At 45.0% G+C, this 20,067-nt stretch overlaps 2 protein-coding genes across 4 annotated transcripts; both read left to right on the forward strand.

Moving 5' to 3' along the window:
- The first annotated feature begins 40 nt into the window (after positions 1-40).
- Positions 41-2,542, forward strand: LOC100763630 (ribonuclease P protein subunit p21). Its single transcript, XM_027388649.2, has 5 exons — positions 41-201; positions 280-380; positions 465-547; positions 2,142-2,267; positions 2,407-2,542. Exons 1-5 carry the CDS (start codon positions 145-147, stop codon positions 2,511-2,513), a joined length of 474 nt encoding a protein of 157 aa, XP_027244450.1. The 5' UTR covers positions 41-144; the 3' UTR covers positions 2,514-2,542.
- Positions 2,543-6,991: 4,449 nt separating this feature from the next.
- LOC100761321 (E3 ubiquitin-protein ligase TRIM39) lies at positions 6,992-18,233 on the forward strand. Of its 3 annotated transcripts, XM_027388594.2 has the most exons (7): positions 6,992-7,462; positions 9,124-9,219; positions 14,737-14,967; positions 16,324-16,346; positions 16,882-16,997; positions 17,557-17,800; positions 17,841-18,042. In XM_027388594.2, the coding sequence occupies exons 1-7, from the start codon at positions 7,007-7,009 to the stop codon at positions 17,905-17,907; spliced, it is 1,233 nt and encodes a 410-aa protein (XP_027244395.1). In that variant the 5' UTR covers positions 6,992-7,006; the 3' UTR covers positions 17,908-18,042. The 3 variants fall into 3 exon arrangements, with proteins under 3 accessions (XP_027244395.1, XP_035306465.1, XP_027244393.1); XM_035450574.1 differs by having other exon boundaries at positions 16,882-17,001; positions 17,531-18,233; XM_027388592.2 differs by having other exon boundaries at positions 17,557-18,233.
- Positions 18,234-20,067: the final 1,834 nt, after the last annotated feature.

The raw sequence follows: 20,067 nt of genomic DNA on the forward strand, positions 1-20,067 counted from the left end.
CCTACCTAATAAATACATTAGGAATACCAAACTGGGGCCTCCATCAGGCAAGGATGCACAGGGCGGGTGGTGCCTGACACTACAGTTCCCGGCAGGCCTTGCGCGGGTCTGGGGCGGGGCATCCGCCGAGAGGGGCGGATACTCATGGCGGGCCCAGTGAAGGACCGGGAGGCCTTCCAGAGACTCAGCTTCTTGTACCAGGTGAGACAACGCTGCGGGCGGGCGGGCGGTCCGGTGCTGCGGCCGCGGAATGACCCGGGCTGCCGTTCTTGTCCCCAGGCTGCACATTGCGTCCTGTCGCAGAACCCGGAGAACCAGGCCCTGGCGAGGTTTTACTGCCACACGGAGAAGACCATCGCGAAGCGGCTGGTCCTGCGGCAGTAAGGCGCGGGCTAGAGGGCGAGCGGGCGGGCGGAGCCGGGACCCGGGCGAGCCGGCGCCCACGGCCTCTGCTCTTCCCCCAGGGACCCCTCGGTGAAGAGGACGCTCTGTCGCGGCTGCTCATCTCTCCTCATCCCCGGCCTCACCTGCACCCAGCGCCAGAGACGTGAGTGCTGACGCCCTGGCGCCGTGGTGGGCAGCAGCTCCTTCCTCCTGGAGGGGAAGCCGGTCTGCGGCTGATTTGTCCCTAAAACCGGCCTGGACTACCTGACACCCTGTAGTCTGAAAAAAAAAAAAAAATTAACCCTATGTGCTTATTTAATCTCTAGGATGCATTAAGTACCACCAGCTGAGTGGTTCTCGCCTTTAATCCAAGCTCTTGGAAGGTAGAAGCAGGTGGTCTCCATGAGTTCAAGGCCATCCTGATCTACATAATCCAGGCCAGACAGGGTTGCATCGTGAGACCCACCTCTCCAGCAAAATCACATAACCTCCCCTTGGTTTGGGTTGTGATTTTTTTTTTTTTTTGACACAAGTGTCACTGTATCCCAAAATTGACCTCCAACTCCCTGAAATCTCCTGCCTCAGCATCCCTAGCTTTAAGATTACAAGCGTGAGACAACACACCCAGCTACTAGAGTAGTGTTTTTAAAGGCTTGTGTTGGAAGAAAGTGGAGTCCTGGGTTCCTTCAACCCGGGAAGTGGCAGGGAAGTATGGATGTCATGATAAACAGAGTCAGACATTGGTTGGGATTCCCACACATGAAAACTTGCTGTCAAAGAGCTGGGAACGGGTTCAGTGTGCAAGGTGCTGGATGTGCAAGTATGAGGGCTTGACTTGGTATCTCCAATACCCGTGGGAGCCAGATAAAAATGTACAGATTCTGGGGCCTCTCTGGTCAGCCAATCTAACTGGAAACATCTAGCTCCAGATTCAGTGAGAGACCCTGTCCCACAACGAAATGGAGAATTGTAGTAAAGCAAGACACCCAAACTAGATCTCTGTCCTCCACGCTGTACACCCACTTGAAGGATCCTGTGCACATACTCAACATGAATCTCATGCATGTCACACTATCGTGTACACGTATGAATAAAATTATTTTTTCTTGAAGATTTATTCATTTATTATGTATACAGCATTCTTGGTATGTATTTCTGCTCACCACAAAAGGGCACCAGATCTCATTACATGTGGTTGTGAGCCACCATGTGGTTGTTGGGATTTGAACTCAGGACCTTTGGAAGAGCAGCCAATGCTCTTAACCTCTGAGCCATTTCTCCAACCCTAAAAATAATTTTAATAAGAGAATCTTTGCTATATAAAATGAACAATAGTTCAGGTGGAGAAAGATGTGAGACAGGAAATGGAAGCTAGACCTCATTAAAGACATTGAACTTCACCAGGCATTGGTGGCACAGGCCTTTGTCCCATCACTCTGGAGGCAGAAGCAGGCAGGTCTTTGTGAGTTTGAGACCAGCCTGGTATACAAGAGGTAGTTCCCTGACAGCCTGCAAAGCCACAGAGAAACCCTGCCTGGAAAAAGAAAAAAAAAAAAAAAAGACTTTGTACTTCATCTTAGAGTTCCATGGAATTGATGTTGGAGCAGGGCCTTCCATACACACATCAAATTTGCATTTCAAATGCAGACAGGATGTAATTCCTGCTGACAGTAGAAGAAAACTGCAAACCAAAAAAATAAGACGCTTTTCTCAGAAACCTGGTCACCCTCTTCTTTTTTTCCTCACTTTTGATCTAGGCCAAAAGGGTCTTCGCTGGACAGTGCAGACCTGCCTGACATGCCAGCGCAGCCAGCGGTTCCTCAATGACCCCAAGCATCTGCTCTGGGGTGACCGACCTGAAGCCCAGCTGGAAAATCAGGCAGGTGAGCAGTGTCAGGGGTAGATGAGGAAGCCCCCAACAGAAAGGACGTTGGAGGGTGGCAAAGCAAGGTAGCCAAGCCTGATCAATACTAGGGGTGCCACAGTCTTGGGAAACTAATTCTTCCCCTTTGATTCATCCAGATTTCAAACCATCAGAACCTCTGCCAAACATAGCCCACCTCGATAAGGAGAACCCACAGCCTCAGGCTTCAAACACCAATGATGAATTCACTCCGTTTTCCAGATAAATAAAACTTGAATTTTGTTTGACTTTGTATTCTTTGGTATTTCAACTGGTTATATTATTTTCCTTTTTTTTTTTTTTTTTTTTTGGTGGTGGTGGTGTTGGGGGAGCGGACATCACGGTAACCTCTCCTTACATCTCTGCATCCACCATTCAGGGAATTCCCATTTTCCATACACCACTCTGTCCCAGTGAGCAGCCCTTGTCTTAAGGCTCTGGTGCCCCTTCTACCTTACATCCCCCATACAATGATGTGCTTGGAAATCTAGAATCAGCATTTCTTACTGAAAGGGGTAAACTAAACCTAAAGGCTTCACTTCTAGAAATAAAGGGACAAGACCCTCACTGATCCCATGCTTTAGCAGCCATGACAGGCTACACATAAGACCTATAGGACTCTGACACAAGGAAACTCCAGATCCTCTGGCCTCCCTCACCCTAGTGCCAAGACTGAACACAAAGACTGCAGACCCCTCACTCCAGCCTCCTAGATACTTGGTTCCTGGAAACTGTTTGACCACAAAAGAAACTCAGGAAGAAAACAAAACCTCCATTGTAGTATCCAGGATTCATTTTTGAAAATTATTGGTATCTATGAACAACAGTCCACCTCAAGTAACAACACAAAGCCATAGAAACCACAGAATGTTTCCTCTCAGCACTGACCAAGGAAAATAATTGTTGCACAGGTGTTTCATGCCAAAATGACATTGAGAAATTCTCCTGATTGTTCCCAAAAGTCAACCAATCAGAATCCAGCCCGTACCTACTGATGTAATCCTGTAACTTTTGTCTTTATAATCTAGCAGTAGACAGTGAACTTTACTCTGGAGGCTGTTCTGTCACTTTGCTAAACCGGATCCCTCATGGTGGAATAGAACAATCAATAAACCTCCCCTATTTGGATCAGTGTTCTGTCTCCCTGGTCTCTTTGGGCATTCTTGTGACTTCGGCACAAAACAAGCTCATGTACCTTTTTTTTTTTTTAATTTTAAAGATTTATTATACATACAGTGTTCTGTCTGCATGTATGCCTGCATGCCAGAAGAGGGCACCAGATCTCATTACAGATGGTTGTGAGCCACCTTGTTTTGGTGGGAATTGAACTCAGGACCTCTGGAAGAGCAGCCAGTGCTCTTAACCTCTGAGCCATCTCTCTAACCCCACTCATGTACCTTCTTAACTGATTCCATATTGAGGTGGTCTTGATTGTTGAGATGGAGAGGCAGACACTGTTCATGTCCTCTGGGCATACTGAATCTTGACCCTTTCCTCATCTCAGAGTTGTCTTCTATAAAGTCAAAAGGAAAAGGGTTCAGGCCTAAACTACCAATGTAAAAGGTGCTAAACATGGCAGGTCTGTTTACCTGTGCCCCACAAGTCAATTTAGATGTCTTCTGTGATATCTTCTATGTTGGCTGCAGACTTATCATGTTACCCCCAGAAAATAGACACAAAATTCACTATCCTAGGAGTGAAGTTTTCTTCCCATTTGCCTTTAACCCTGTGTCACACTTACCTACTGATGCATCTTTTTTTTTTTTTTTTTTTTTTTTTTTTTTTTTGGTTTTTCCAGACAGTGTTTCTATGTGTAGCTTTGGAGCCTATCCTGGCACTCGCTCTGTAGACCAGGCTGGCCTCAAACTCACAGAGATCTGCCTGCCTCTGCCTCCCTAGTGCTGGAATTAAAGGGATGCTCCACCAACACCTGCCTTGCTTGCCTCTTTTCAGTTGACATGGTGGTCATACTTAATCCAGCCTTGACTACTGATGCTCCAAGCATGTGCAGTCATACATGGAAAATTTCATTTTTGTTTTTTTTTTTTTCTGAAGATGTATTTAACATGTGTACAGTATTCTGCCTGCAGGCTGGTAGAGGGCACTGGATCTCATTATAGATGATTGTGAGCTATCATGTGGTTGCTGGCAATTGAACTCAGGACCTCTAGAAGATCAGCCAGTGCTCTTAACCACTAAGCCATGTCTCCAACCCCATTTATTTTTATTTTATGAGCATTGATTGGTGTTTTGCCTGCATATATGTCTGTATAAGGATATCAGATCCTTTGGAATTGGAATAACAGACAGTTGTGAGCTGCCATGTGGGTGGTGAGAATTGAACCCTGGTCCTCTGGAAGGACAGCCAATGTTTGGAACCACTGAGCCATTTTCTCCAGCCCAAATTTCCTTCTTTTAATTCCTAGTCAATCCACGGAATAACCAAGGAATAATTTATCTGTATCAACTTTGAAATTCTAAACTCAAAGCGTGTAGTGGGGCAAGCCTTTAATCCCAACAATTGGGGGGTGGGGGCAGAGGCAGGCTGATCTCTGTGAGTTCAAGATCAGCCTAGTCTGCAGACGGAGTTCCAGGACAACCAGGAGCATTTCACAGTAGTCAGGGGTGTTTGTTGGTGGCATGGGGTGGCTGGAACTTGCCAGCTCTCTTTAAAAAGGTATCACCCTCTGCTCAATCATGTTCTCCTAGAGTTGAAATATGTGTTGCTTTGCAACCATTCCAGCGGCAAACTGATAAAAAAATCAATGCCTGAGAGACACATCTAGGCATTCTTCCTTTTGGCTTGTCCAGGGAAAGGAGGAATGATTTTGAATGAGAACATTAATAAAAGTCTAAAACCTGGATTCCAAAGCCCAAATAGAAAAACTCTTAAACTTCTCCGAGTTCCTAAAAGGCAGCCCAACAGACAAGGTTAAACAAAAGTTACCTGACACTTGATCTTAGACCAGATAGCATACCCTTGAGCTGTGTAGACATTCCTCTAGTCCAAAGAGGATCAGCAGTTATAAATTATAGAAGCCCTCAGCTCAGGAGATAATTAACAAATTCATTTCCTCTGCAGCATCCTGCTAAGCATATATTCATTGTTCCATCCTGTGTAACCAGGGAAGTTTTGTAATCTTGAGGCTGCCAGCCCTACAATTTTCCCTTATAAAAACAGCCCTCAGTTGAAAGTGGGTACTCCATTTGTTCTTAAAACAATGGGGTCCTTGCTGCAGCTGGTATCCTCGAGTCAATAAACAAACCTTTGTCTTTGCTTCGAGGAGTTGTCTCCTTGTTGGTGGGTTCTTTTGGGGTTCAGCAATCTGGGCACAACAATTTCACATTTCCCTGTATGGAATTTGTTACTGTAGTGTAACTCATTCAGTGTGTTACCCTTTGAAAAAGGAGTAGCAGACAATCAAGGTTAAACTCTAGTTTTAAAAAAAATTCTAAAACTTCTATGTGTTACACTATAAGAAACAGGTCTTTTTCTCTTTTTTTTGGTTTTTGGCTTTTCTGAGATAAGGTTTCTCTGTGTAGCTTTGTAGACCAGGGACCAGGCCAGCCTTGAACTCACAGAATTTGCCTGCCTCTGCCTCCAGAGTGCTGGGATCCAAGGCATGTGCCACCACCGCCCAGTAAAAAACAGTTTTGTTTCTTTTTTTTAATGTAGATGTATGAAGTTCTTTTAAAAACAAAAATCCGCGCTGGAGAGATGGCTCAGAGATTAAGAGCACTGGCTGCTCTTCCAGAGATCCTGAGTTCAATACCCAGCAACCACATGTTGGCTCACAACCATCCGTTATGAGATCTGGTGCCCTCTTCTGGTGTGCAGATATACATGACAGCAGAATGTTGTATGCATATTAAATAAATAAAATGGTTAAAAACAAAAAAACAAAAATCCATAATAATGAGGTCTAGTACTGCCAGCCAAAGCTGCATTGAAAAAGAAAAAAAGAAAGAAAGAAAGAGCAAACAAACAAAACACCTTGAAAACTATCTTATTTTAAAATAATTTTCAAACAAGATCTTACTTTACAGACCAGGCTAGCCTCTTGCTTGTATTGATCTGATCCTCCTGCCTCACAGTCAGTTACCACTACCAGCTAGAGTACTTTGGCTTATGTGACAAAGCTCACTTCCTAGGCTTCCTTCCCACCCTTTAGAGATCTGAATACTCTCACCTGACTGGGAACCCAGGTTGGCCTTGAAGTTTTGCCTTGACCTCAGAAATGCAGGGCTTCTTGGTTTGTGCCACAACATCAGGCTCTTTTTTCATCTATTATAGTTAAAGGAAGCTTCTGTTTGTAATGACAACACAGGTGAAAAAGATCACTTAGGGCTGGGCAGTGGTGGGCCTCGCCTTTAATCCCAGCACTTGTTAGGCAGAGGGAGGCAGATCTCTGAGAGTTCCAGACTAGTTTGGTCTACAGAGCAAGTTCCTGAACCGCCTCCAAGCCACAGAGAAACTCTGTCTCAAAAAACCAAAAAGGTAACTAGGGACTGCTTTTGTTTGCTGAATCAGAAAAGGCAAGTGTATATTAGCTACAAATCGCAAATGCTGTAAACAGAGCAACAGGTGAGTCTATTGGAAGAGGTGGGAAGATACCAAGATGGGGCTTTATGGGAGCTAATGTCAGGATAGGAGTGCAAGAAGAAATGTAACCCTCCAACTAATATTTTTTTTCTCTCTCCCCATCTCTAAGTTAAATAATGGCAGAGAAGAGGAGTATGTTAGAGTTTGAAGCCCTGGCAGCCTCCACCGCTGCTGCCCTGGAGAATCTGCAAGTGGAGGCAAACTGCTCCGTGTGCCTGGAATATCTGAAGGAGCCGGTTATCCTTGAATGCGGGCATAACTTCTGCAAAGTCTGCATCACCCGCTGTTGGGAGGACCTAGAGCAGGACTTCCCTTGCCCGGTCTGCCGAAAGACATCCCAATACCAGAATCTCTGGCCTAATAGACAACTGGGAAGTATGGTGGAAATCGCCAAATATCTCAAGCGCGTCAGACAGAAAACCAGAGAAGAAAACCTTTGTTTTGAACACCAGGAGGCAATGAGCCTCCTCTGCTACGAAGACCAGGAGGCTGTCTGTCCGACATGTGCAATATATCATACCCAGCAAGCTCACACTGTTCTGCAACTGGATGATGTTACAAAAGAGTGCAAGGTGGGTGGGTGTCCAGACTGGAGAGGCCTGTGCAGGAAAGAGCATACATACTCTCTGAGTTAGAGGGATTTAAGCTCCTGAGGTAAGGCTATCTCTGTTCCTCTCCATTCCCCTCAGAACTATGTACATGGGTATTCAGGACATCTAGTCCCTCCCCCTCAACAGGAGCACTGGGGAGTGCCCACAGATTTGTCTGACCTACTGCAATAAAATTAAGTCTTCAGAGTTCTGTTGGGTATGGTTCTGGAATCTGTCAGATTTTAAACGAATGGGTGAACAGCAAAAGAGTCTGAAAAATATTTTGGAAGAACTGAAACTGTATTGATTTCTTTATTTATGCCTATTTACTCAGGCTGTTTCTTTTCTTTTTTCTCATTTTTTTGGGGGGAATAGCTAACGTCACTTTAGACTAATATCCATCAGACTAAGCAGAACCAGTCTGCATGTTCTTCAAAAGATGCGTAATTTGACATTTAACATTTAAATTACTAGAGAGAACATGGGGTAAATGTTTTAGTAATAATAACAAAAATAGATGCTAACAGTCAAGTTTCCACTCATTCTGCTTAATTAACAAAATTTTGAAAAATATTTCAGGTAATTTATAGTCGAGTTTTGTTTTGTTGATAAATGGTTAGATCTGAATGGAAGCACAGGTTAAAAAAGAATATCAAGACCAGCATGGTGATATACATTTATAATCCCAATATTCAGAGGGTGGAGGCAGGAGGAAGGAGAGTTGAAGGTCATCCATGGCCACAAGTTTGAAGCTGGCCAGGCTTCTGGAGACCTCACCATGAATGAATGAATGAATGAATGAAAGAATGAATAAATAAATAAATAAATAAATAAATAAATAAAGAGATTGAGGTGCAAGAGGTAACTTCTAGCTAAGAGAGGGTGTGACCTGGCTGATGGAAACTTTACAGTGATAGGATAGACAGACAGACAGACAGACAGACAGACAGATAGATAGACAGAGATATAAAAGGTAACTTCTAGCTGATGGAAGGTGTGACCTGGTAACAGACTGTGTTCTTAGTGCACTCACGCTGCATGGAGTCTCAGCACCACCAGAACAAACAAAACAAAACAAACATAACTAGGAGTGGTGTGATGGGCAGTTGTCCATAAGAAAATAGAGTGGGAAAGGAAACAAGTGATGACAGCTAGCCTACTGGATTCAGGGAGGAGAGTCAGGTGTGCCACAGACATGGCAGGGAAAAAGACATCTATGAAAGGTCCAGTTGTAGGCAAGGAAGAGGGTTAGATCATGAAGTGATGAGAGGATAGAAATTAAATGATTTAGGAGTGGGGAATGTGCCTTAGAGGTAGAGCATTTGCCAGCCTGCTTGAGGCCCTGCATTTGATCCCAAGTGCTTCAAGGGAAGAATAGTCAATGAGTATAGGGATGACTTAGCAGTTAAGAGCATGTACCAGGCTGACAGTTCACTGATGCCTATAACTTCAGTCTCAGGGGATCTGATTGATTGATGCACTCTGCAGGCCTCCGTGGGCACCAGCATACAGGTACGCACATACACTCAGACAGACATTTGCACATTCACATGACTGAAAACAAAAGAGATGATAAATGGGCTAAGCTCTTGAGTATCCTCTAACTCCAAATGTCTCCTCTCCTACTTTCTCCCAACCCTCAGGAGAAACTGCAGAAGTGCCTTGAGCTCCTGAACCAGAAGCTTCGGGATATCAGCCGCTGCAAAGCCTCTGAAGAAAAGAAACCAGGGGAGCTCAAGGTAGAGCAGGCAATCTGTTGCCTTCACTGCTTGGCTGGATATTTGCCTATGAGCCAATCAACAGCACTTTACTTGATTTAACTGGAAACTGCTGTTCTCTAGAAGTGATATTTCATTAGCTTTATCACCTAAGTACTGAGGAGAAGGATAGAAGAAATGAAGGTGTTGACGAGACGGCTCAGTGCATACAAATGTTTGCTGTCCCAGAATCAAGACTTGAAGCCCACATGAAGGTAGAAATGTAAAAATGAATCTTCAGAGTAGACATCTGAGTTCCATCCATGCACTGTGACCCCCATGCTCACACACTCACTGTGTGTATACGCACACTACACACACAATAGTAAATACTTTTTAAGTAAACAGACATGGGGCAGCGGTGGTGGCGCACTCAGGAGGCAGAGGCAGGCAGATCTCTGTCAGTTCCTACAAAAGGCCAGCCTGGGTGTACCGGGCCAGTGCCAGGACGGGCTTGAAAGCTACAGGGAAATCTTATGTCTGTGGGGGGTGGGGGTGGGGGGGGGTGAATGCTGCATGGGGAAAGAGAATTTGGAAAGGTCACAGGGAAAGAGGGAGGGGCTGAGACAGAGCTCCCAGAGCTATGTAGTGACCTTTTTGTTTGTTTGTTTTTAATTATTCTGTTTTATTTTATGTGTATGGGTGTTTTGCTTATGTGTGTCTTTGCACCACCTGCCTGCCTGATGCCCAAAAGAGGCCAAAAGAGGGTGTCAGATCCCCCAGAACTTGAGTTACCAATGGCTGGTTGCAGGTAGGAATTGAGCTCAGGTCCTTAGAAGAACAAACAGCTAGTGCTCTTAAACCTTCCAGCCCAACAGAACCAGTTTGTTTGTTTCTTTGACAGAGTCTTACTATATAGCCTTGGCTGGCCTGGAACTCATTATGTAGACATAGTTGGCTTCAAACTCAAAAAGGTCCACCTGCCTTTCTTTCCCAGGTGCTGGGAATAAAGGCGTGCACCGTAACATTTGACTTAGAACTGAATCCTTAAGTAACATAAGGCAATGTTGGCTCATTCAGCCTTCACCTGTGGAGTGCAGGTCTTTGTAAAATGCCTTGACCCAGAGTAACTTTAGGATTAAAAGTTTTATTTTAGCTTGCAGTTCCAGAAGGAAAGTCTGCAATGTCAGGAAGGCAGTGTATATAGCAGTAGGAACAGGAAGCTGCCACATCAGTTGTTTTTTTTTTTCCTGAGGCAGGGTTTCTCTGTGGCTTTGGAGCCTATCCTGGCCCTCTCTCTTTAGATCCGGCTGGCCTTGAACTCACAGAGAGCTGCCTGCCTCTGCCTCCTGAGTAGTGAGATGAAAGGCGAGTATCACTACCGCCCTGCCAAATCAGATTTTGATACAAGCACAGGAAGTGGAGCAAACAGGAAGAAGGGTAAATCAGTAAACTCTCAAAGCCTGTCCCTGTGACGTACTTCCTGCAGCAAAGCTCCACCTCCAAAAGGTTCTTTAACCTCTGCAAAGCTCCTAAGAGGGACCGAGTGCTCAAATGCATGAGCCTATGCAAGGCATTTCTCCTGAAGCCATGGTAATATTTGAACCGAAATGTAACTGCTGTCTTTAATTATAAATTTAATTATAAAAGTTATTGGACTCAATAACTCCTTTAAAATAGTTTGTATGCACATGGAGAGATGTCTCAGCTGTTAGGAATACTGCTGCTCTTCTAGAGGTCCCAGGTTCAATTCCCAGCACCCACATGGCAGATCAGAACTATCTGTAACTCCAGTTCCAGAGGATCCTACATCCTCACACAGCCCTACATGAAGGCAAAGCACCGATGCACATGAAATAAAAGTAAATTGAAAAATTTTAATTACAAAAGTTTGAGGAAATAAAACATACATATAATCCTCGCACTCAGGAGACTAAGTCAGGAGACTAAGACAGGAGAGGGTTGCAAGTGAGAACATCCAGGGCTGTACAGTAAAACCCTGTTTAAAAAAAATTAAAATTTAAAAATTGTGTAAGGGTTGAGGGAAAGGCATCAGTTCACCACCACAACAGGCAGAAAATACAAGCTTATGAAGAGGGTGTGGTTATCACAGAGGAGGCTGGAGAAGAAATATTACAAGTTCACTTCACAAGTTCAGAGCCAGAACAGGCCAGCCTGGGAAATTCAGATAAGATAAACCTACCAACAAGACAGGCGGTAGTGGCTCACGCCTTTGACCCAGCACTCGAGAAGCAAAGGCAGGCTGATCTCTGTGAGTTCCTACAAAAGTCCAGCCTGGTGTACAAAGCTACACAGAGAAATCTTTAATGTGTGATAGAGCTTTACTATGCATTTTTGGCTGGCCTAGAATGCTATTTTGGCCAGACTTGGCCTTGAACTCATAGAGCTCTGTCTGCCTCTGCCTTCTGAATATGGAAATTAAAGGCATTCACACACCTCCCAGCTAGAAGTACTTTCTAATACAGTCTGATATGTAAAAAGGCACTGTAGCATGGTCATAGGCTTGCACCGGTGTGTGACATTATCAGGTGAAACAAATGTGAGTTCAACCTGAGGGGGATGTCATCAGACTCCCAAGCAACTTGGTGGTGAAGTGTAAGAAAATCAAAATACAGTGTTCTCTTTTTGTGGTTTGTTTTTGTGTATGTGTATGTGTATGTGTATATATATGTATGTGTGCATGCCTGCCCATGTACACACCCTCAGAGACCAGAAGAGAACAAATCAGATCCCTAGGATCTAGAGTTACAGGCATTTTCCATCTACCCAGTGTGTGTGCTGGGAACCAAGCTCAAGTCCCCTGGAAGAGAAGAGAAGTAGGCATACTTTTCTTTTTTTCTTTTTTCTTTTTGGTTTTTCTAGACAGAGACAGGTTTTCTCTGTGGCTTTGGAGCCTGTCCTGGCACTCCCTCTGTAGACCAGGCTGGCCTTGAACTCACAGAGATAAACCTGCCTCTGCCTCTGCCTCAGGAGTACTGGGATTAAAGGCCTGTGCCACCAACTCCCAGGGAGAAGCAAGCATTCTTAACCACCAAGGCAAGTCTCAGGCCCCTAAAAGAAAATCTCATAAGTACAATCAAGCACACCTGCTTCTAAAACCACCCCATTGCAAATCCATGTTCAGGACAAAGGTGAGAATGCATCCTGTTCCACTGCCTGCCTGAGAAAGCAGCAAGGAGCCCTGCAATGAAAGCCCATCTGTTGTCTGTGGCAGTAGAAGTAGCTTCAGATCAGGACTGCCAAGCTTGTGAGGCTCATGGCTCTTGTTTAATCCCAGCCATTCTTCAGCCTGGCACTGACTCTCTGTCCCTGCCCTCTTGTTTCAGAGTCCCATCTCTCCTTGTCTTTTGAGTGGTGCCTCCCTGTCAGTCACAAGGTCCTTAGACCCCTTCCCTGGGGATGGTCACTTTACAGGAAGGCACAGAGGGAGGAGGGTGTGCTGATGACCCTCAGAGAATGGGGTGACTGCTGTCTGAATCCTGTATTCTTCAACTTTAAGGATGTTTGCCAGACCTTAAAGTATGTGCTGCTATCAAGAGCATGTTTCAAAAAAAAATTTTCCCCCTTGGGTTAGGCTGACAGCACACTGGCTGCATCTGCCTGTACTCAAGTGTTATTTGATCTTTTAAAATTTAAATTCTTTAATTACTACTCATTTTTACATAGCCATCCCCCATTTTCTTATCCTCCCATGTTCCCTACCAACTCACCCATCCCATTTCCCAACTCCTTCCCAGGCCCTCCTTGCTGTATCTGGGCTGTAATAATATCCCTCCATAAGAAGTGGGCTCCCAAAGTCTATTTGTGTTCTGGGGATAACCAGCTCCACTGTTAGAGGTCCCATAGATTGTTTTGGTCTCCTAGCTGGCACCCACATTCAGAGGGCTTGGTTCAGTCCAATGCTGTTTCTCCAGCTTTATGACTAGGATCTCCGTGCTCTCATTAGGTCATGTCAATTGTTTCTCTGGGTTTCTCCAGCACTGCCTTGGCTCCTTTGCTGATTCCCCCTCCCCTCCACAACTGGATTCCAGGAGTAGGGTTCAGTGCTTAGCTGTGGGTGTCTGCCTCTGCTTGCAACAGCTACTGGATGAAGGCTCTCAGGCACAGGGCAGAGTGCATGTTTTAAATTTTAAGCATCTAATTTACTAAACAATATCTGGAATATGTCCTGGAGTGGTAAATACCTATTCTCTGTCAACACAAAAAACAACTCTCACCACCCATCACAGGGGATAAGAATTTATTCTGTAGGCAAACGAAGACAGACTAAGGCCTAGAAACACTGATTTAGTTTACCTCAGCTTCCATGCTTCAACCTAGAAATGCTTTCAGGAAGTCTTTATAGAACAGAGCAAAGAAAGCATAGAGCAAGGCACTTTTCAGGGACATTGGTGGAAACCTGAAATGTATACAGCAAAGTAGAGTAATCCCAGCTATAGGCCTCAGATGCTATCTGGTCACACTTAGTCTTTGGTTGGCAAAAATTAGAGATTTATTAAATTAATACATGTTTTATCTGTTATCACAGGATGTTAAATCCAGCACAGAGGTAGGCATGAGAAAGGCTATTTAGAAGGCTAAAGATAGCCCAAGACAAAACGTAAGTAGGTTTCAGGCCTGCAACTGTCCAACCTGTCTCCACATCACTATCTAATGAGTTAGCCTTCACAGACACAGCTTCTTCCCAGGAGTTCTCAACCCATCAGAAATGACTTAAAATGTTTAACATGTTTAGAGGGTGCATGCCTGGAAGGCAGGAGGATTCCAAGTTCAAAGCTAGCTTGTGCTATATATTACAAGACCCTATTTGGAAAACAAAACAAAACAAAACAAACAAATAGAAACAGCAAGCAAAACAAGTTCAGCCCTGAAGTCTAAATATATACTTTGCATCAACTCATTAAACTGATCCTGGTTGTAGTAGCTATTTGTTCTCTAGTTTTTATCAGATTAATGTGTCATGGTTATTAGGGATGGAAATCTTTGGCTTTCTAATATTTGTATTTTTTTCCTTTTTTTTTTTCGAGACAGGGTTTCTCTGTGTAGCTTTGGAGCCTCTCCTGGAACTCACTCTAGAGACCAGGCTGGTCTCGAACTGACGGAGATCTGCCTGCCTCTGCCTCCCGAGTGCTGGGATTAAAGGCGTGCGCCACCAACACCCAGGTTCTAGTATTTGTATTTTAACAGACTGTATAAGCCAAACATCAGAGTAGAAAATAGCAAAAATATCTCTGATATCCCTAACAGTGGATATCTTCACATCATTGAGTTCTTTAATCTTAAATGTATTCTTTAAAATATAAAAAGTTAATTTAGGTTTAAAAAAGTCAAGTATTGATTGTTTTAAATCTTCCCACTGATTTGAACTATCAAGTCATCCTTTGGGGGGTGTGCAGGTGACTACTTGCCTCACAGGGAGAGAAACATGAATACTGCTGAAGTCTTCCATGTGACAAGGAAGTCTGTACTGAGCCTGGTGGGTCTGGGAGAGGCTCCTTCAGGCCTCCTGGTCCTGACAGCATCCTCCCTTGTTCTCAGAGACTAGTGGAGAGCCGCAGACAGCAAATCCTAAAGGAGTTTGAAGAGCTCCACAGGAGGCTGGATGAGGAACAGCAGACTCTCCTTTCCAGACTGGAAGAAGAAGAGCAGGACATTCTACAGAGGCTTCGAGAAAATGCTGCTCACCTTGGGGCCAAGCGCCAGGACCTGACCTACTTAGTTGCTGAGGTGGAGTGCAGATCCTTACTGCCAGGCTTCAAGATGCTTAAGGTTCGAACCTTGCTCCTGTATAGTTCCTTGGGTCAGATGCAGTCTAGCTTTGTGCAGTCCATCCTGTCAGCCTGGGGTGCACCATGTCTTACTCTACTCTCCTAAGCACAGATTTCTCTTCATATGTGTGCAGATAAACTTTTTCTAGAGTAGGGCATGTACACCACCCCTTCCAAAATTTGTTTATATCCTCATGTATTTTCAGAAATTATATGCTTGGAGCCAGTGAGATTGCTCAGTGGTTAAGAGCACTTGCTTCTCTTGGAGGGGACCCAGGTTTAGTTCTCAGCACCACATGGAAGCTTACAACACTCTAACTGAGGCTCCTGGGGTTCTAGTGCCCTCTTCAGTCCTCTGCAGGCATTGCCTGCACATGGTGCAGGTATATACAAACAAACAAGATACTCATACACATAAAATAAATCTTCTTTAATGTATGTAATTGTTACCCCCCCCAAAAAATCATCCTTTCCAGAAGACAGAAGTCCTTTCTACTTAGTGAGAAACTGTGCATTCCCTTGTTTGTAAATACAGTTACCCTTACTTTGTAGTCCTAGAACTTAATTTGCCTAGTACTAAAGCAGGGGAAATAGAAGCATAACTTAAAGGATACTCAGAATGTTTAAGTAGTAAAGTAGTACATTGCTACCTCTGAAACATTTGATACAGTCCATCTTCAGGTACGTGATGATGACAAGGCTGTAGCAAGCATATTTCTCATTTCAGATAAGACCACTACCTCAATTGAAGTATCAATGCACACTCATGTGTATTATATGTTCCATGGTATTTATCCCTTTGGCTTTCATTTGTGTGTGCTCTGCTTACTGCATTAAACTTGAAATTCTGCAGGGATGAGATTTGTTGTATTTGTCATCTGGATCCCAAATAGTCTTAAATCAGAGTTGATATAAACTGGTGTTTATCAGTGCTAGGCAGGGATGTCCAGAACACAGTGGGAAGCATCCTGTGCCACCAGTCTGGAATTGTCTGCACTGCTTCTCAGTGATGCTGAGGTGTGTGGTTGGAATCTGGGGGACAAAAGAGCAGACACAACCTCTGTCCCCTACAGGGAGCCTCCAGTGTCTTTGAGGAAGAGAAGCACAAGTACAGGAAATGATTTGGAAGTGCTATTAACTATCAAGCTTTGTTATGACCAGCAGTTGGAATTGGGCATTCCATGAGAGACAGACACACACTCAGGTCCCTCTGAAGCAAGCCCCTTGCACTGGGCCCTCAGTTTGCCTGGTGCCTAGTTTAAAGACCTAGCACTGTTGGGGAGGAGGGAGAACCTGTTTGCCTTCATGACCCATGAATTCTAGGACCAATCTTACTTTGTTTTCTCTTTTCCTCTAGGATGTGAAAAGTACCCTGGAAAAGTAAGTGACTGTCTGAGTTAGGTCTTGGTTTGGAAGCTACGGGTTAGTAGTGACTTGGAGGAAGTAACAAAGGGAAATCCATACAGTGTCTTAGTGAGATGTGAAGAAGGATAAACCCATTAGGAGTGATGACACTTCACCTCCCTTTTGACATCAGGTCACCTCTGGTCAGAGCAGTGATAATGAGGAGCCAGATTCTGCCAAGCCTGTGGGTGGGGCTGTGTGCAAACAAGATGGTGGAAGGGTTGGGAGCACAGGAGTACGAGCAGTGGAGAGGTGGCTGTCCCTTTGCATGAGATGTAGGAATATTCCATTGAAGTTCTGAGGCTCACTCTCAAGAGACAGGCCTGTCAAGAGCACCTCGTAGCTCTCCAGGGATAATAAAAAAAGGAGGCTGCTGTCCTCAAGGAGAAAGACTGTGGGAGAGGCCTTGTCCCACTTTTCTCCAGAAAACACACCACACCACTCACATGATCATTCGGCTGGGGCTCTCCCTGACCCTGTCCTTGCTTTCTTTATCTCCCATCCCTCCCAGATGTGACAAGGTGAAGACCATGGAGGTGACAACAGTATCTATAGAGCTGGAAAAGAACTTCAGTAATTTCCCCCGGCAGTACTTTGCCCTCAGGAAAATCCTCAAACAGCTAATTGGTGAGTTGTTCCCCAAAGGAAACAGGCATAGGGCATGCAGAGGAGTGGAAGGTTCAGAGCCCTGGAGTTGGTTTCCTCTTCCTCTTTCTAATGCCAGTCCCCCCCTGCCCCACCTTAAATCATAGACTTGAGGTAAGAACGCTTAGGTGTCATCTGCTCTCTAGGGACCTAGAAACTTTAAAGGGTTCCTGACGCATCAATCAAAGGGAGTGACCAAAGGAAACATCATTAACATTTATGTAGAGAAAAGCAGTCACAGAGCAGGACTGTTACAGGATTCAAGACCATGCTCACCCTGTCCCCAGCACACACTTGCAGTTCACTTGATCTGAAGCCTTCTTTCTGGCCCTCCCTCCCTCCTTCAGACAGTGACTTTCATTTTTTTCTCTTTTTTTTCAATACAACAAGAGTCAGCATGATTTGAGAAACTTCACCAACCTACAGTGTTCTGGGGACCTTTCATGGGCCAAGCTTTGTACAGGCAGGCTAGGAAAGCAAGGCAGGGGTGTTTGGCTATTCCCATCCTCATCTAGCTCCCCACTCTGGCTTCTCCCGCCAGCGGATGTGACCCTGGACCCTGAGACGGCTCATCCTTGCCTTGTTCTGTCAGAGGATCGGAAGAGTGTCAAGTTTGTGGAGACAAGACGCAGAGACCTCCCTGACACACCACAGCGTTTCACTTTCTACCCTTGTGTCTTGGCTACTGAAGGCTTCACCTCAGGTCGACACTACTGGGAGGTGGAGGTGGGAGACAAGACCCACTGGGCAGTGGGAGTATGCCGGGACTCTGTGAGCAGAAAGGGCGAATTGACTCCACTCCCTGAGACTGGCTACTGGAGAATACGGCTGTGGAATGGGGACAAGTATGCAGCCACCACCACACCTTTCACTCCTTTGCACATCAAGGTGAAACCTAAGAGGGTGGGCATATTCCTAGACTATGAGGCCGGCACATTGTCTTTTTACAACGTCACGGACCGCTCACATATCTATACCTTCACTGACACTTTTACTGAAAAACTTTGGCCCCTCTTCTACCCAGGGGTCTCGGCTGGCCGGAAGAATGCTGCACCACTTACTATCAGGCCCCCAACAGATTGGGAGTGACAAGACATGGAGCCTAATTGGGGTGAGGCAGGGTGAAGAGTGACAACAGGTCTTCCTTACTGTGACCTGCTGGGATAGCTTGGTGTCAACGTGGTTCCAGTCCTCAGCCATCTTGAGAAACCACCTGGTCTCTGGCTCTCTGCCCATCCACCCTTGCATTCTCAACACAGTGATGTGTTTGGATATCATGCTTCAGAAATTAATTTCCTTTTTGGTGGGGTTTCGAGACAGGGTTTCTCTGTGTAGTTTTGGAGCCTATCCTGGCACTCACTCTGGAGACCATGCTGGCATGGAACTCACAGAGATCTGTCTGCCTCTCCCTCCAGACTGCTGGGATTAAAGTCGTGTGCCACCAACGCCCAGCTTGCTTCAGAATTTCTTACATGTCGGTGTACCTTCTTAGCAGAGTCCATACAGAGGTGGTCCTGACTGTTGAGATGCGGAGGCAGACACTGTTCATGTCCTCTGGGTATACTTGGCCCTTTCCTCATCTCAGAGTTGTCTTTTATAAAGTCATAAGGAAAATGGTTCAGGCCTGAAGTAACAATGTAAAAGGTGATAAACATGGCAGATCTAAATTTACGTGTCTTCTGTGATATCTTCTATGGTGACTGCAGACTATCATGTTACCCCAGAAATAGAAACAAAATTCAGTATCCTGGGAGTGATGTTTTCTTCCCTTTTGCCTTTTACCCTGTGTCGCACTTAACTACTGATGCATCTTTTAAAAAATTTTTCATAATGTCCCATACGCAACAATGATACATTTGGGATTTTGAAGGAGTTAATTCCCTAACTGCTCCAAAACACTCAGTAACTTAATGTCCCATTGGCCAAAGCAAGGCACATCTCCAAGGCCGGATTCCTTGAGGAAGAGACAAGACCAGGACGAGAACACTGGGTTTATTGGTTTCCTGGGACCATGGTTGTAACAATCTACTGTAACCTTGCTTTGTGTTTGTCTCTCAGTCAGCCTCCCACTGAGTCCACAAGTCAGTAAAAAGTACTAAGTAGTGTGTAGGTAACAATGATATTTGGCAGTTCATTTCTAGAGGTTGTGCCTGTCTGGGTCTACAGATACCTGTAAAAGCACACCTCATACCTGGAGTCTGTATCTTTAGCTTATGTTCTTGGCTTATCCAGTAATTCATTTCTGATGGTCCTTGGCTCTTGCATACTAAATCTAATTTATGGACAAGTGTGTGTGTGTGCATGTGCTCACATTCACGCAATCACACTTTGACTGCACACAATGGAACATGCCTTATCTCAGGGGATCTATTTCTATGAAGAGACCCCACGACCATGACAACTCTTATAAAGGAAAGCTCTGAAATTGGGTCCCGCTTAATTTCAGAGGTTTAGTCCATTCTCCTGGTGGTGAGAAATATGGAGGCATCGAGGCAGACATGGTGCTGGAGAAGGCACTGAGAGTTCTACATCTTGATCTGAAGACAGCAGAAGAAGGAGGCTGTGTGTGTGTGCCAAACTTGGCATAGTCTGAGCGTATAAGACCTCAAAATCTAAGGCTGGGCTTGGTGGCATACAAAGCGAGTGCCAGGATTGGCTCCAAAGCTGCACAGAGAAACCCTGTCTCGGAAAACCAAAAAACAAACAAACAAACAAACTTCCTATGTAAGAGCTGATGACTTTGAACTTCTGATCCACCTCCAGTTCTGGAATTACATTCATCCATCAAATCACTTGGTTTTTATGTGGTGCTGGTGATGAACCTGCTCTCATGCACTTGCCAAGCAGGCACTCAACAGAGCTGCCTTCCCTGTATAGGAGCAGGAAAGCCTGAGTTTTGATCCATGGTTCAATCAAGCGGTTTCCTCCTGTGTAGGAGACCATTAGGATCAAGTTTCACAAGGGGAAAATAGACTCTGGAGGGCTGGAGAGTTGACCTCACGGTTAAGAGCACATGTGATTTTGCAGAGGACCAGTGTTTGGTTCCCAGAAT

Source organism: Cricetulus griseus (genome assembly GCF_003668045.3).
Source record: "Cricetulus griseus strain 17A/GY chromosome 1 unlocalized genomic scaffold, alternate assembly CriGri-PICRH-1.0 chr1_0, whole genome shotgun sequence".
NCBI classification, from domain to species: domain Eukaryota; kingdom Metazoa; phylum Chordata; class Mammalia; order Rodentia; family Cricetidae; genus Cricetulus; species Cricetulus griseus.

Bases quoted from the DNA above. Each gene is read 5' to 3' on its own strand.
- LOC100761321 (XM_035450574.1), top strand. From the start codon at position 7,007: ATGGCAGAGAAGAGGAGTATGTTAGAGTTTGAAGCCCTGGCAGCCTCC. The intron at 7,463-9,123 runs GTGGGTGGGTGT...CCCAACCCTCAG, and splicing joins ATGTTACAAAAGAGTGCAAG to GAGAAACTGCAGAAGTGCCT. The intron at 14,968-16,323 runs GTTCGAACCTTG...CTTTTCCTCTAG, and splicing joins CAGGCTTCAAGATGCTTAAG to GATGTGAAAAGTACCCTGGA.
- LOC100763630 (XM_027388649.2), top strand. From the start codon at position 145: ATGGCGGGCCCAGTGAAGGACCGGGAGGCCTTCCAGAGACTCAGCTTC. The intron at 202-279 runs GTGAGACAACGC...TCTTGTCCCCAG, and splicing joins GACTCAGCTTCTTGTACCAG to GCTGCACATTGCGTCCTGTC. The intron at 381-464 runs GTAAGGCGCGGG...CTCTTCCCCCAG, and splicing joins AAGCGGCTGGTCCTGCGGCA to GGACCCCTCGGTGAAGAGGA.